Source organism: Diachasmimorpha longicaudata, chromosome 17, assembly GCF_034640455.1.
Source record: "Diachasmimorpha longicaudata isolate KC_UGA_2023 chromosome 17, iyDiaLong2, whole genome shotgun sequence".
Taxonomy (NCBI): Eukaryota; Metazoa; Arthropoda; class Insecta; order Hymenoptera; family Braconidae; genus Diachasmimorpha; species Diachasmimorpha longicaudata.
In genome coordinates, this window is record NC_087241.1 from 5254270 (window position 1) to 5270568 (window position 16299).

The following is a 16299-nucleotide window of genomic DNA, read 5'->3' on the forward strand; positions in this document are numbered from 1 at the left end:
TTATTGACGCTTTTTGCCCCAGTTCTTCCGCCGAAGAATTTTCTTTTCCAAACGGTAAATTTTCTAAACACACCAACAGTTCGTTGGTATTTAAGGTATCGAAATTCAGATAAAAATTATGGAAAAAATGTCAGGTTTATGAAATATATTTCGGCGTGCAGATATCAAAGATTTCCTTCATCGATCACCCCCGACCCTGACCCCGATTTAACCGGCAATAACGTCACCGCGATCCCCTAATGTATTCTCCCACTCCGGCGACCAACCGGAAGCGGTCACTTTTTCACGCGGTGAAATAATAAAAAGCGAAAATTGAGAGAGGGATATCACGTCCGCATGCCCACACGCACACAATTCATCCAGCGATAAAATGACGACTTCACCGGTGCACAATGATGCTCAATGTGGCGTGACGGGATGATGCCGGGCGACGCCCGCCTCCAACCCCACATCATTAACCACCGCTGTTGACACTGGTTTATAAACGCTTTCATCCGTGATCGAAGATCACGGATTTAAAAATGACAAGGGAGAGCCCAGCATTCCGCGATAGTCTCCGTCATTATCTTTTCACCCCTAAACTAATTAATATCCCCATCCAATTCAGAAATTATCTAAAAATCATTCCCTTGGCAGTGGCTGAACAGCGCAAACTTGAGTTTCCCGCCAGAAAATCGGCAAAGACACAATAGTCGCCCTTTTTACATTCTTCAACCGATTTTTCTCGCAACGCGTCCAATGTTTTCCATTTTAGGCCATCAAAATGCAATTCCCCCTACCATTAAAAATGAAAATGAAAAAAAACTTACCCCACGAGTCTCGCAAAAAGCCCCCGGCAAAAAAAATGATGTACAGGTCCGGAAGTACGTGCAGGCAGTTTAACTTCAGCGGTGAATGGTAAACGGAAACCAGTATCGATGAGTATCGTTGACGTTGCCACGAGGGGGATGATTGTATAACGACTATAGATTGAAAGAAGAGTAGGAAGTCGAAAGGAGAGTTTTTTCCGGGCAATGAAATAATGGCCCATCGATGCAGCCGTTATACACCATGTTTGACGGGCTAGTGAGCCTCTCCCCCTCCTCCCGGCTTCCATCCAGATCCAGGAATTGCCTCCGCAAACAAACGCTGAAAAAGCCCTGGAAAAAAAAAAGTCAAACTGGTTACTCTATCGATAAATGATCAATCAACTGGGCCACCTACATGCACAACTTCCCATAACGGCCGAAAGGATTGACTGCGAAAGAGAGACAACAAATTGTCGGCTCTGAGGGGGTGAAAGGGAGGGATGTATGCGCCCAGGGGGTGCCCATATGCAGGAACGCGAGCTGGAATGGGTGGCAGAGGGGGCAATAGACGAGGGTTGCAGAGGTAAATGTATGTGGAGGAAGGGCGAAAGGGGTTTGTGTTTGAGGGAGAAGGGGAGGCCTTTGCTGGTAGCCCGCAGAGTATCGACCCGGCGCGTGTGCACGGAGGAGAAGCAAAGGCTCCTGCCAGGGCCGGAGAAGCTGCCTTCCGCAGTTTCCCCGGGTGAGACGAAGTGTCTCCAGTCTTTAATGACAATTCACAATTCGACTTTTCAAAGAATATTTCATGCTCACCGGTGTCTATCCACCGATGCCTAGGATGGACCAACAACTTCATTCCAACATGTCTTCAGTGATTATCTGATCCTCTCCACTAATTGATGACTCATCACTGCAGGGCGATGATGATCGGGAGAGGAGAAAGAGTTATCAGAGCTCTGGAGGAGCTTCATCGATAATTGATACATCTCAGGGAATTGGAAAGTGGTGATACAGGTGTCTCGGGGGGTGTGGCTACCGGCCAGGGGTACAATAATGGCGCTCCCTATCCAGGAGGCCGGAGGAGAGTACGGTTGATAACAATGGATAGCCTCCAGGCACTGGCGCACGAGAGAATGGTTCAGCTGCTACCAGACAGGCGCATCGCACAAAGCCATTACAATGGTCCAACCCTCTCTGCCCATGCGTCGATGCGCAAAACCGAGATATCCATTGTTTCAAGTAAATGGGCGGGACAACAATTCCCCTCAATGTGTATCCAGTATCATTGTCTTCTCGTGTCTCTCCATCGCTATTTTCTTTATTCTGTCCCACAGCATTGGATAAGGATGAATTGTCTTGATGAAATCCCCTCTCTCAAGTCTGTACAACTCACATGTTTCCACAGCAATGACATTAGCCACTCGTTTCTCATCGGCCATCACTAATGCTATCTCCCCAAAATGTGCACCATCTTCTAGATGACATATTTCACGTCCAGAATCAGTATAGACAGCGACTGTACCCGTTGCTATGAAGTACATGCAATCACCAGTCTGTCCAGCTCGAACAATCACATCATTCGTCAGAAATATCTCGGACTTCAGCTGGGCGACAATTCTTGTCAACAGTGAGACTGGTAAATTGTTGAAGAATGTCACGTTCTCCACCAATTTACGACAGGAGTGCATTCCAATCTCCAGCTTAACTTGCGAGGACAGGGTGTTGAGGATCTCTGATTCACGGAAAAAGTGCTGCTGATAACGAAACTCGTAGTACGTGAGGAACCTCTTCTGGACGGTTCGCTCCAGATGTTTGTGACGCATGTACTGCTTCAACTGGGCCACTGTCGCCTGGTACCTGAGCTTCGAACTGTTGCCACCCTTGAACATCAGCATTACCTGGCTCACCACGTAGCAGAGGATCAGGGTGCCCAGAATCTGGATGGCCATGGCGATGTACTGGTCCTCGTCGGCTACTGGTTCCTTCGATAGAAATCCTGATCGCGTCAGAATCGTGATTGATCTCATGAGGGACATCGTGTACTTCACCTGACTGTCCGTATTCCAAAGCTGATGGGTATTGATCCACGATGATGATGTCTCCTCAGGAGATTCAACTGTTGTCAACGAAATTTTGGCAACTGGAACGATCCAGCTGATGCACGCCAGCCAGTGGACGCTTATCCCGAATATTGGGATGAAGGTGAAGATCCCCGTCAGGCTCGGGGGTACGTCGTAGGTCTCTGCCACCCTCTTAACGTAGACCCTCGTTGAGAATATCCGGAATATGTGGATCATGCTGGATAACTCCCTGGCCACCACCCAGTCCTTCCACGTGGTGATGAAGAGCAAATCGGTTGGTAGTGATCCCAAAACATCCGAAATAAATGTCCCAGTTAGGACGTACCTCTTAGCTATCATCCTTGGTCGCATCTCCACTGTCCTTCGTGTCCTCGCAAAGTACCTGCGTTATGCATGGAGTTATCAACTCTTATTATTTATGTACAAGCCCTTGCTTATTCACCCTGTCGAAAAATTGAGGAGAACGTCGATGCAGTCAATGGCGAGTGATACATTTTTTATAAACGTCCAGGATGGGGTCGTCGACCTCGACATATCGAACGTCGCCTGGTGGGGAATGCTGAGAAGACTCCCGACTAGGTTCAGGACCATTAGGAAGTCCCACCAGTACCTGGAACAATCAGTCATCCACCGTTGAATATTCATTCCCCCGGCGATCTAGTTTATAATCACCTGAAGATGCTGAATGGGTGGATGATGGATTTGTTGTCGTGCGTGTGGCGCCTGCATTCATAGATGATGGCACTCTGGTTTCTCAGGTACCGGAGAGCTCGGGGATTCCTCGGCGAGGCCATGAAAATTTTACGAAGAGATTTACCGAGCCGTTGGACGAGTGTGCGGTTTGGAAGGAAAAAAATCTCCCTCGTTTTCAGGTCTATTTGACACTCGTGCTGCACTCTCTGCATGTTTCTATGATTTGGAGGCCGTGGGGATTGGATTCAGGGATTGAGGACTACAGGTGACATCTGTCTGAGTGAACTTCATCAGTAGCTTCACTTGTTTCTCTCCTGGAATTGATAAGTGAGAGATTTCTCTTGTGGACAAGAGGTTATGTACCATCGACGTTAGGGCGTCATCTGCCAGAGTCATATGGGAACCACACAGTACACAGCGCCACGCAATACCCCCCTGGGTAAGTACATTGCGATATATGATTCAAAAAGGGGTTATGTTTTCTCAGGATTGAAATTAGTTGTCTCCCTTTCAGCTTCCACATTCTCCAGAGTACAATCAGTCGATTCAGTGTCATTAATTGAACATACAATGTCCAGATCTCTTTGCAGTAAGAGAATATAAAAAAAATAAAGAGAACGAGTCTCTACACGTTCCACCAGTTTAACAAGAATTATAAATTGTCAGTGTCATTTGATTGTAGCAGGGGTGAGGATTAGTGGAATATAAAAACTGATGACAGTGATCAAACAATAATATCAATGGAAGTAATATGAATGGGAGAGGTAAAATGTGTAATTGTATTTAGTAATTATCAGAATAATTTTGTTCGTTTTATTTGGCTAATGGAAGTTCACTGGAATTCTATAATTCTTGTTTACTCGGCAGATACCCGGTCGAATTGTTTATCACATGTTTTATCGAAAATAAACAGACATGTGTGGCGCATGGCAATGGCTCGATCATGGCTAAAGTGTCTTGTTCTCCTGCTCACAGTATTAATCATCATCTTTCTTTACATATGTCTTCGTGGTGAGTTAAAATTAAAGAGAATTGTATAAATTTATCAGTGCCTGAGGAGTGAGTGGATAATTCCAATGAGAATGTCAGAAAATACTTTCTGCTGGTGGATAATTTTTATTTCACCGCACTATTAATTTAATAAATTTCCACGAAGAAAAAAAATCCAGAAATAGGAATTGTAACTCTCAGCGGTGGATTTAATCAATGGTCTTATTCGTAGGACAAGCAGTAGAGTCACAATCACCAAATTTCATTAGTATTATTACCCCAAAAATACCAGCAACCAATACCTTCGAATTCAATAGGCCAGAAGCACTCAAGAAAAATCTTGAGGTGAGTTCCTCTGTCAAACCTGATTAATGCGCGTAAGGATAACTATTTTAGTATATCTCAGGTAATATTTCTTTATTTGGATTCCAGATGCAGTGCGATGCCCTACATGTTGCCCTAGTTTGTGCGGGACACAGTGCAGCACAATCTCTGGTAACAGTAGTCAAATCAATTATTTTTCATCGCTCAAGACCGATGCATTTCCACCTCCTAGTGGATGAAATATCCAGGAAATCTCTAGAAACTTTATTTATAACGTGGGACTTGCCACAAGGTATTGGTCTCAATATTTATGTCACAGTATATGATCCTCTTAAAAAAAATATTCTTTAACTAGCGATTTTGCTCTAGTGAATGTATCATTTTATCCAGTGGAGCCCTGGATTCCAAAGATATCATGGATTCCAAATAAGCATTATTCAGGTGTCTACGGTCTATTAAAGCTCATTCTTCCCGAAGCACTGAGTGAGGATTACGTTCTAGTTCTTGATACAGACGTAACAGTTCTCACAGATCTCTCAAGTCTCTGGGACACATTCAAACAATTCACCAGTCAACAGATGTTGGGATTAGCTGAGAACCAGAGTGACTGGTACAAAAAAACTCTTGCATATGGACAAAGTCCTTGGCCAGCTGTGGGCAGGGGCTACAACACCGGGATTATGTTGATGAATCTCCGAGCTTTGAGGAGAAAAAAATTTCACCATTTGTGGGTAAATACGACGAACGAAGTGCTGAGGGATATTTCAAATTTTACAAGTCTAGCTGATCAGGATGTTATAAATGCTGTTATAAAAAAATATCCACATATTGTTTACACGTTGGACTGTGGATGGAATGTGCAGTTGAGTGATCACACGTTGAGCGAAGAATGCTACAGGAATATTGAGATGATTAAGGTACCTTTCAGCAATAAAATATCTTTAATGGCCTAGTTATGGTCTACTTGAGTTCTTAAATCCATTTTAATACCATTAAAAATACTCCGACATTTTTCGAAAATTACTCACCGGAGAAAACGCAATGAAAGGTGTAGAATTAAATTTCCTTGAATGCAGATCCTCCACTGGAATTCTCCTCGGAAACAGGAAGTTAGGAACAAGCACTCCAGTGATTTCAACCGAATGCACCGTGCTTTCCTCGAAATGGATGGCAATTTACTTCGTCGAAGATTGTTTCATTGCCATCAGATTGAAATATCTCCTTACGTAAGTTCATTTCCTCCCTATTAAGTAGAAATGGGTTCGTCAGTCGAGCAACCGCCAGCTGCTGTCATGCAAATGCCCGATCTTTATCGCAATATAATTTTCCAAAGGTAAATCGCACGGACTCTTGTGGAAAATTCACAATGGCTTCAACAATCGTTTATAGGACACATTTATTCTTTTTGGAATATGAATACAACATTTACTCGGATACGGATATTACTTTAGTCACTCAATGCAGCGCTGACAGAATCAGTTTGCTGGATGAATTGTGCAAACGTTGGCCAGGAACAATCAGTATTGCTGTGTACCTAACTGATGCTGAACTCCAGTATTTTCTCGATTTTATTGGAAATTCCGAAGCACTGAGGGAGAGGAGAAATATTGGTTATCATATAGTCTATAAAGAGGGGGTCAGTATATCTTATTGGTCGCAAAGTTTGACTTAAATCAATTTTCCCGTCGAAAAAATCTATTGAATGATTATTCTTATCTTCTATAATGTGTGGTACATCCAGTGAATGATTGGTTTGACTTATTTCGTCTCGTCTCATTTAATTTTTTATCCTTTCATCTCCTAGGAGTATTATCCCGTGAATTACCTGAGAAACATCGCAATATCCCAGGTCTCGACGCCGTACATATTCCAAATAGATGTGGATTTTCTCCCTCAAGTGGATCTTTACGAGAATCTGATGTCGTATATTGTGAAATTAAATCTCACTGGCACGGATAAAACCGCTTTAATAGTTCCGGCTTTTGAGACCCAGCGTTACAGGTAACCCAGAATTCAATTGATTACTTCAGGTTTTTTTACGGAAAAAATTGATGAGAATTAATTTTGAGAAGCGATCTACATTTACTTTCATTCAAAGGAGATTTATCTGAGTACCCGTTTAATTTTCCCTCAGTCTATGAAATGAATAATCATGATAATTGATCATTTCTCGAAAGTAACTGCTAACATCCTAGGATATTCCGTGGATAACGTTAACTCCATCAGTTGATTTTACGAATAAGTTAATATTAAAATCAAACAGCGTTTCAATTAAGATAATTTAATCCCCCGTGAGGCAATGAATTAACTCACCCCCTAAGTTTTCCCTTAATTCTCCTAATTATAACGTTCAAGGTTTACGTTCCCGACTAATAAAGACGAACTTCTCAAGTATCTGAATTATGGGATACTGTACACGTTTCGTTATCATGTTTGGACGAGGGGTCATGCCGCCACAAATTATAGTTTTTGGAAGGTGGCAGTTGATCCCTACGAAGTAACCTGGGAGCCGGATTTTGAGCCTTACATCGTAGTACCTAAATCCACACCCCAATATGACCAGAGATTTATCGGCTTTGGGTGGAATAAAGTCTCTTACGTCACCCATTTAACAGCCCTGGGATACAGGTGAGTATAAACACCTCAGCTAGAACGGAAATTGCCAACAATATAAAATATTACTTACCAACATCGAAGGCGGAGTGAATGTTCTTGGAAATTACGCCGATTGGTCCCTGAATTATTTAAAATGTCGAGAGCTACGACAATATTTCCAGCATTGGCAACAGAAACATTACAGAAATTAAATTCCACTGACGATTTTCTAGATACGTCGTACTGCCAAATGCATTCATTATTCATCGACCTCACGGCCCCAGTGCTGATATTGGAAAATTTAGAACAGATCCATTGTACCGCAGGTAATTATTGAAACCACCTGTACAGTCGAATCGATTTTCCAAAAGCAATCTAGAGCTCCAAAATATTTTCAGATGCCTAAAAAGGCTGAAGGATAAATTTGTTGAGGAGCTGATCGGTAATTACGGCCAGGAGGCATTAGCGAGAATCAAGAAAATTACCAAAGAACAATGAGAAGTCCAACTCAATCCTGAGAATATTTTACGTCTTAGAAAATAATAAAAATAATTTTATTTTTAATAAATACAGTGATTTGTACAACAACGAAATGCCAAATCAATTTTTTTACTGTTATGTAATAAAAAAAAGTGTATTTTTTTGTGGAGACTTGTAAAAAGGGATCGTGTAAATAAAAAAGCCTATATCTTTTTCATTGGCTTGGGAAGTATTTATTAAAATTTAACCCATTCAATAGAGTGTACAGAACAGTTCTTTCATATACATCGTCATAGATTTACAATCTAATTATGTTCATAATATTTTATTTGTTTCTCATTTTTTATTATAAAATATGTATAATATGTACACAAAATCAGTTGTATTTCATAGAAATACATTCTCCATTAATTATTAGATACCATAAACATTGTCATTTACTTCACGCCTGAATCTCGTGCATCATACTCAATTTCATTTTCATCTCCTTTATCATTGTATAAAATATTATTTCATTACTGACAGTAATTAAATGGCAATCGTCGAATGAACCATCAAATTTTTAATTAATCCTAAAAATAATCATGATCGAAGAAGAACAATAAGCACAGTATTATTAGCAATTACAAACGCACATTGCATTATAAATTTTTATTTTCACTTATTAACAATACTATATCACGTACATCATTAAAATTATTATTTTTCAGCTATAATACATCACCCTTTCCTCCCCCTCATTAACATAATTACGTCATCGTTCACTGTATCCATCGTCTCTAAACGTAGCTCATGGCTTTTACATTATTTTTCTTTCTACTCTCGTTAACATTTGTTCACGCTCCTATACATAATAATATGATGGAAGATATCAGTTAATCATTCACTGATATTGAAGTGGAATTGTCATAGAAGTTCTCGTGCTTTCTGACACAGAAATGCTGTCGTTTTATGGTATAAAAAACATTAAAAAGGCAATAAAAAATGCAGGAAACCTGGCTATTGTTATTTATTAATCGAAATTGGTAAAGTGCCTCATTAATCCCGAAATTATTATATTCGAGCTTCCGGTCAATTATTTTCATTACATTGCCAGTAATCGTATCGTTCCCGGTGTCATTAGCCGGTTATTGTGGCGACGAGGATTTTCACGCGATAAAATAAAAATAGAGCTACAATTGTCAGGACATTTCTGGAATGGTTTAACGCAGACCAATATGATGTCTCATTAAATATTCGAACATTTAAGACTGTCGACAGTTAACATAGTAATACAATTACCATTTGCATTCAAGCACTCCACTGCCTAATTAATTTAAAGTTGTATTCCCTCATTTTATCCTCGTTATCTGTAATAGCTCGTATTATCTCGCGAATTGCCGTTTATTTCGACTCACGTGAATACAAAATTACAAAAATATATTAGCAATACGTCACACCGCAGTAAATGCATCCACAATTACAGAAGTTTCATGTCGTGTCAAATAAAAATGTTTTTTGTGTCTACTCCAAGTGCTTTCATGTACATATTAACAAAGTGCATATCAACCGAGAATAATTCATCAGTATAGGGTGTATATACATGGAGTATAGGACTCTGGCTGCATTTTGGGTGTGTCGTATCGCTCGAGAACTCTCTGTTAGGCCACTTGAAATACTTGACGGCAAAACGCTGATTACGGCGAGCTGAGGTTTCTGTTCACGATTACTCTCAGTGTGTGCTTGAGGATAAAAGCGTTGGTTGGGTGGATAGAGGGGTAGAGGAGAGAGGAATGAAGGGGGTGGACAGAGGAAGGGAGATAGAGTTGAAAGAGAAAATTAGAGGGAGTGAGGGAGAGAATGGAACTTGCCGGAGGGCTGCGGGCACGTTGACGTCCAACGCACAATGACACTGAACTATCAACGGTTAACATTCAATTAGCGTTTGTCCCTTAATTACGTGACCATGCTCTATGCCTTCATGCTCTACCTCCTCAAACTAACTGACAATTTATTGACGAAAGCTTTGATAGTGATTTAACACTTCCCTTGGGTACCATTGAATAGTCGGCTCAGTTTGGGGGATATTATTTTATGAAATGGAATTAATTAATTGGGGGAAGAGAAGTCATGAGGATTCATTATGAAAAATTAATACGATTCAATTATTAGTATTGATCAATCGTTGATATTTCCATACCAACCTGAATTTTGGAACTTAATTTTCCAATTGAATTTCCAATAGATTGAAAATCCAATATCCTGAGAACTCTGGAAATTGGGGGCTATGCCATCGGTATACATGAAATTTTCATGTAAATGAATATTTGTTAAAAACTTCAAGATCGTTTAAAATCATGGGAATCACATAACTTTTCTAAATTCCCTCAAAAATCTATATTCCAATACTTTAATTCAATAGAAAATTCATCTATTGAGACTCAACCGACAATGGGCCATTGCTTCAATGTCCCCAGATTTTTTGTCCCACTTCGATCCAAATAAATAATGACTCAACAATCCCAGCATTTCCCTCATCTCATTCCATTCAAACGCTTTACAAATCCAGAAATTCGAGGGAATAGAGAATAGGCAAGTGGAGCATGTGACCGCAACAAGTTGTAGCAATCGAAAATCCTCGTCGGAGAGCAGAAACACAGTGGCGTTAAGCTCCCTGGATAAAACTCACATCGTAACAATCCAGTGGATTTCGTTGTTATCCATTCCCCATAAATTTACATTTAAATAAATTGGTCAAATAAAAATTCACGATTTGTAACTCTAAAGCCATTTAATGTCACGCTTATGAAGAATAGAAGTCTTCTGCGTTCGTGTCAAAAGGGCCTTTTGTTAACAAATCTACGATTATACACGTACAATGAAAAAAATGGCGGTAATCTTATCGCGTAATTCATTCGTTATAAACTATGATTTAATTCACATTGTGATGAATAAATACACACACTCGCTTCTTATCACATGACGCACATTAATTTATCGTTGATCATTCTATCGATTTATCAAATAATACATTTTTTTCTACAATTCTGTCACACAATATTTTTTCCGTCATATCTGTTTATTATGAAGCAGATATGCATTCATAATTAACTGAAAAATGGAACGTAGCTGCTTGAAAATAATTTCCGTATTTGTAATGCAAATTTTTTCTTCACCAACCCTGACCACTATTGATCCTCCAACAGCTTGCCAACAATAGACACGCAATTCCACTCAAATTCGATCAATCCCTTCAAAAATTCCCCCAATGTGACATTGATTTATGCCTCCTAAGCATGAAAACAAAGTATAAATCAATTCATCCAGACTCATTAAATCGTTCTAAATTTGTAAAACGTAGTTCCCCCACATTTCTGTCAATTATGCATTCATCACATGCACCCACGGATCTAGACCTCTCGTAAATAAAGTAATTCTCCATCTAAAATTTCCCGGAGCCAATGGTCCCCGATTCTCCACCACTAAATAAATCTAATCACAATAAAGAATTGAAATAAAGAGTAAAAAAATTAATCGAGGAAGAACACATGAGTAAGCAGTTGTCGACCCATTCCCCTAAACGATTTCAACTGAATTAATTGTCTCCAATCATCTTCAATAATTTTTCAATCACTCCACCGAACCCGTTCCACTGGAAGCCCATCAGCTGTCATCCACTAATCCTCCGAAGGCACAAACCGGTTTGTTCAATGGCACTATTTCTCCCATTTCTCCGAAAAGGTAATCAAACTTCAGTGCCATCCTCGCCTTCGTCCTCGTACAGTGGTCCATTGGCTGATTTTTTCTTGGGTTTTGGTGGTGGCCTCGGTGGTATCTTCCTCCCTAGTGTGCTTGCATTATCACTGGCCCTGCTGTCACCCTCATCCATCTTCGTCGACCACTCGGCAGCTCCCTCAGGTGCTGATCTGTCCAGTGGGCTGCCAGCCAATATATTCGGTGTACTCCGCTGTATGGAATTGTACAGATTCGTTGGTGTCATCGGTAATGGTCTCATTCTCATTGATGCACCAGGTTCAGGGCTCTTGTTCAACGAGATAACCGAGCTGCCATCGGCAGTCGTTCGTCTTCCAAGGTTATCGTAAACGGGCTCAACACCACCATCGAGAATACCTACTGGTGATGTTGGCGGTCCACTGCTCCAGCTCGGTGCCCTTGGTCTTCTTGGTATTGTCACATAACCGTGACGGGGTAAAACCGGTATCGGTGAGCTGTAGGAACCACTGCCACTTCGATTGTGAGGGAGTGTCTTGAATGATGCTGGATATTGGCCCGACGATGGTGAACCGTACTGATTGCCGTGACGCGGTGTTTCTTGGGCTGTTGATGATTGGCTCGTAGGTGATGAGCCACGACCACCTGAGAATGCCAACAGATCTGGTGGATACTGACGGTAGCTGTTACCACGGGTCAGATTGTCCCGATCCGGTGTTGAACGACCCTGGTCCTCCTCAATCATCCCACCCACGACACCAATTACACTCCCAGGGTTGTCAGCTGTGGGAAAAAATTGAAAAAACACGAATGTTATGAAAATAAATAAATAATAAAGAAAAAATAAAGAGAAAATAATTGGGGTGTTTGTGCCGATCACATAAATGCTCACGGACGTGGGCAATATCGATAGTTTCATGGTGCCAGAGATGTTGGAATAATATGAAAGAATTTGTTCCTCAGTACTTGCTACCTTGTTAATTGAGATAATTTTTTTGAAGGGGATAGTTCGTCTAAAATGATTGATTGTCGGGTAGCGCGGAGAGGAAAAAATTGCGATGTTCTATTTTTCAGAGTATTCCTGATGAAAAGATACTCGACAATGAGATCCTGTCCGAGAAAATTTACAATGACGACTACTGATCTGTATCAACTACATAAATTCCACAGTCCAGGTAATAAGAATAAAGTAATTTTTGAATTATTTGTTCTGTTTTCAGATTATTCTGCGTACTCGTTCTCAAATAATTTCCCTCGCACAAAGGGGGTTTCCAATTTTCATACGATATGGTTTCATTCGTTCAATTGTACTCCCCTTCCCCCTCTATCTTGAGGCACTTTACCATTCTCTGCAGTTCCATTGAGCTGAGAGTGAGACAAAGCTAATGGAAAATAAGTGGGAAAGTGCGAATGGAATGAAACAATCCCCTTAATATTTTTCGATTGGCCCGTGTCCCAGTTAATTACACTGCACTCTCATCTCAACTTGTTCATTACTCTTTACTCTTCACTCCACTCTCTTTTTTTTCTATCCCTCCCTCTGGGACCGAGAGTACAACGCAGTACGTCTCCACTAGCCAACCCCCCATCCCCCCTGCCCCTCTAAAACTTGCAATAGCCCATCATAATTCTTACTTAAACTTTAATTGTACTCTCTCTATTCCTCATTCCAATTTCCTCCCTCTCTCTTCTCGTCCACAATTTTCTGTTGTTATAAATTATGAAAATTAAAAACAGCTAACTCTCTCTATATCCTGTTTTGTATCTCACTTCGATCCCCGCTACGAATGTACACTCGTCTTTATAAATTAAATAATCTCTTTTTCCCTAGAATTTACATTTTTTACATTATGTACATCAATATTCTTTTAAAGCACCGTACATTTGAATAGAAAAAATTATAAAGAGTTGAGGATTCTTGGGCATTATTTTTAGAAGCGCAATCACACCGAGAGAAATATCATCACTAAGACATTTGTATCTCTGTTATTTTATTAAATAAATGAAAATGAATTTCTCTCAGTGCATTGGTAGTACAGTGATATGCGTCTCGCTGATAAATTTCCAGCTGCATCTAAGACACAACTGACGTAAACACCTTGGCAATTTACATTATTCCCTCTTCCACAGCATTCATTTAAGTATTACGTAAGCATATTCCCTATGTAGCGCACTGTCAGATATTCTGGGCCCCTCTCTCAACAATGCTGACGTAATCCTGAATGTCCCCATATCTGAATCTACACAATTAATGTAATCTCAGAGCTGAAAATATGCCATCGTCAATTGCCCAAACATCCTCAGCCGAATAATAAAAAAATCAAATGACCCCCCAATTATTTAACAACGCATTGTCTCGTAATAAAGGCAGTGTACTGACCGAAGACAGAGTCGTTGTCGAGAAGTGTGCGATTGAGCTCCGTCATCTCAGTACCATGGGACGTTACTGAGGGTGCTTCGTATCTCCGTGGTGGTTTAACGACTGGATTAATTGCTGTAATGAGTGACTTCTCCTGTTCACCCAGTCCATGATGCTCTAACGATGTAACATCAGCGCTATTCTTCTCATCATGTCGTATACGTTTTCTTCTGCAATACCATGCACAGAGTGTGACGAGGAACAGCAGTAGAAGTAGTAATATCACACCAAGGCCAAGTGCAAGGGACAAACTTATTGGTCCTATTCTACTACCATCAGCCCCACTGGCTACTACAATAGTTATGTTTCTTTCAACACTGCCACCAGGGCTCTTGGCAATGCATACGTAGTCACCCTTGTCAGCGATCAGGACATTTGGTATTGTTAAGTTAAGCCATTCGTGGCGTTCGGTCAATAAATAACCGCGATCTATCGTGTGTCGTTTTGTTGAATTGCTAATGACACGAGAACGATACACCCACGATAATTGAGGACGTGGTATGCCAACTGCTCGACACCACATTGTCAGAGTCTCACCGGTTATCGTGTCGAATTGATTGTAGGGGCCTATGGAGATGATTTTTGGCCGGCAAGCGAATTCATCGCTGTCCACCTCGTTCCACATTTTTCCAGCTAGTGTTGAAGGCTGACTGCATTTTGTTGGTTCGGTGTAAAGTTTTCGTTCGATTGTCCAATTGCGGAATCTCTTCAGGTGGCAATTGCAGTTCCAGTGGTTGTTCTGCAATTCAAGACTACCCAGTTTCGGAAGATTCTCGAAAGTTGCTAATTTGACGGTTGTCAAGTTGTTGCCATCGAGAGCGAGACTGTGCAAACCCGGCAGATTCTTAAAGGTCTTTTCCGAAATCCTTTCCAGTCTGTTGTTGGACAGCTCAATTTTCTGGAGGAACTGCATGTCGTGGAACAGCCCGTTCTCCAAACTCTCTAGCTGATTGTGATTCAGCAAGAGGACACGCAGACGCTGGGTCTCCGCGAAGGTACCTGGGACGAGGGTCTTCAGGTGATTGTCCGAGAGGTCTAGTTCGATTACAATTTTTAGACCATTGAAGGCGGCAACGTCGATTGCTCGAACACCACACTCACGCATTATCAGTTTGTGAAGGTTTACAAGACCTACTCCACTGAATGCATCAGCCGTTAAGTGACTTATGCGATTGCCTGTCAAATCGAGATTCTGAATCTCTGAGGACAGGTAGCTAGGAATGTGTGTGAAATTGGAACGCACGCAGTCCGCGGTCTTCTTTCCGGAGACCCATTTACATTTGCAGGGGGCATTGCAATCAGGAAATTCCTGACCGTTGGTCATCATGAAGATTAGGCCCAAGCACAGAAGAGGAGCCGCCAGACGTCCCATGATTCTACTGTAACAGAAAAAATTGGAGCACTGGTTAATGCGATGGCAAACGAGACACGAGAGAAGTTGATGAGATACATCTCAGGAAGCTAATGAGCTCAGCATATCGGTAATGAATTTCCCCAGAATCTTTTACCTCGGTGAATATTCTCACCATAACTCAAGTCTTTCTTTCCCTGAAAGCCTCATTTAGGAGCATTAATGTGAGATTCATGAAATTATTACTGAATAATTTTTACTCCACTATTACACCTGCTTCCACCAGAATTCATGAACGGAGGGTATGGTAAATTCAATTGAATTAATTAATAGTGTAATTACTTAGTAATGGAAGGTATTATAGTGTGTTGAAAAAACAAGGGTGCACGAGTCGAATAAATCTATGGGCAGGCCAACTAGGTAATTCATTTCAATGTAATTTCTGTAACCCCTCGAGAGACCATAGTATTCCCAGTTGCGTTGGGTCGGTAAAGTTAAATTAATACCATCGTGTACCACGTGCCAGGCACACTCCTCAACCCCATCCACGATTTTTCATTTTTTTTCCCCCCTTCCCGTCTCTGCATGAAAATGACGAGGTTTGAATAACTCTCAGACTTGATTTTTTATTCTCCTTTTGTGATGAGATGAGGTCACGATTCTGCGCGATTCATTATTTCCGTTTATGGGGGCTGTCTCCACGAGATGAGAATCAGAATAGGGTTATCAATGTTGTATATTTGATGTCTGATTAGGGGAGAATTGAGTTTGCATTATCCCTTGGCGCACAAATTATCAAAATTCGCTTGAGAGTTCTCACTCAAACTTGACAGATATTCAAGGATTTACCGAGTCCGTTCACTTCAA

At 41.0% G+C, this 16299-nt stretch overlaps 3 protein-coding genes across 7 annotated transcripts in view; 1 reads left to right on the forward strand and 2 right to left on the reverse strand.

Moving 5' to 3' along the window:
• The first annotated feature begins 815 nt into the window (after window positions 1-815).
• LOC135170558 (xylosyl- and glucuronyltransferase LARGE2s-like) lies at window positions 816-8168 on the forward strand. 4 transcript variants are annotated; one of them, XM_064136508.1, is made up of 12 exons: window positions 816-4001; window positions 4077-4348; window positions 4430-4573; window positions 4785-4897; window positions 4985-5168; window positions 5246-5793; window positions 5953-6102; window positions 6210-6512; window positions 6681-6877; window positions 7232-7504; window positions 7705-7797; window positions 7851-8168. In XM_064136508.1, the coding sequence occupies exons 2-12, from the start codon at window positions 4318-4320 to the stop codon at window positions 7891-7893; spliced, it is 2079 nt and encodes a 692-aa protein (XP_063992578.1). In that variant the 5' UTR covers window positions 816-4001; window positions 4077-4317; the 3' UTR covers window positions 7894-8168. The 4 variants fall into 4 exon arrangements, with proteins under 4 accessions (XP_063992578.1, XP_063992574.1, XP_063992577.1 ...); XM_064136504.1 differs by having other exon boundaries at window positions 821-4001; window positions 7870-8168; XM_064136507.1 differs by having other exon boundaries at window positions 1380-4001; window positions 4077-4326; window positions 7870-8168.
• Window positions 2047-3774, reverse strand: LOC135170397 (potassium/sodium hyperpolarization-activated cyclic nucleotide-gated channel 1-like). Its single transcript, XM_064136172.1, has 3 exons — window positions 3542-3774; window positions 3312-3479; window positions 2047-3251 (listed from the first exon to the last, which is right to left on the reverse strand). The coding sequence occupies exons 1-3, from the start codon at window positions 3772-3774 to the stop codon at window positions 2054-2056; spliced, it is 1599 nt and encodes a 532-aa protein (XP_063992242.1). The 3' UTR covers window positions 2047-2053.
• A 2534-nt stretch (window positions 8169-10702) lies between the features above and the next one.
• LOC135170557 (amphoterin-induced protein 2) overlaps window positions 10703-16299 on the reverse strand; it is a 123399-nt gene continuing 117802 nt past the window's right edge. For both annotated transcript variants that reach the window (XM_064136503.1, XM_064136502.1), the window contains 2 exons: window positions 14043-15460; window positions 10703-12445 (listed from right to left, as the gene is read on the reverse strand). In XM_064136503.1, coding sequence (XP_063992573.1) covers window positions 11676-12445; window positions 14043-15453 — 2181 coding nt within the window. In that variant the 5' untranslated portion in view covers window positions 15454-15460 and the 3' untranslated portion in view covers window positions 10703-11675. The remainder of the gene's footprint in view (window positions 12446-14042; window positions 15461-16299) is intronic.

What these genes read in the sequence shown, in the direction of transcription:
- LOC135170397 (XM_064136172.1), bottom strand. Translation starts at nt 3,774, where the DNA reads ATGCAGAGAGTGCAGCACGAGTGTCAAATAGACCTGAAAACGAGGGAG. An exon ending in CACCCATTCAGCATCTTCAG is followed by an intron (nt 3,480 to 3,541) that starts GTGATTATAAAC and finishes TGATTGTTCCAG; the next exon opens with GTACTGGTGGGACTTCCTAA. An exon ending in CTCCTCAATTTTTCGACAGG is followed by an intron (nt 3,252 to 3,311) that starts GTGAATAAGCAA and finishes TGCATAACGCAG; the next exon opens with GTACTTTGCGAGGACACGAA.
- LOC135170558 (XM_064136504.1), top strand. Translation starts at nt 4,318, where the DNA reads ATGGGAGAGGTAAAATGTGTAATTGTATTTA. An exon ending in CACTCAAGAAAAATCTTGAG is followed by an intron (nt 4,898 to 4,984) that starts GTGAGTTCCTCT and finishes TTTGGATTCCAG; the next exon opens with ATGCAGTGCGATGCCCTACA. An exon ending in AACGTGGGACTTGCCACAAG is followed by an intron (nt 5,169 to 5,245) that starts GTATTGGTCTCA and finishes ATTTTGCTCTAG; the next exon opens with TGAATGTATCATTTTATCCA.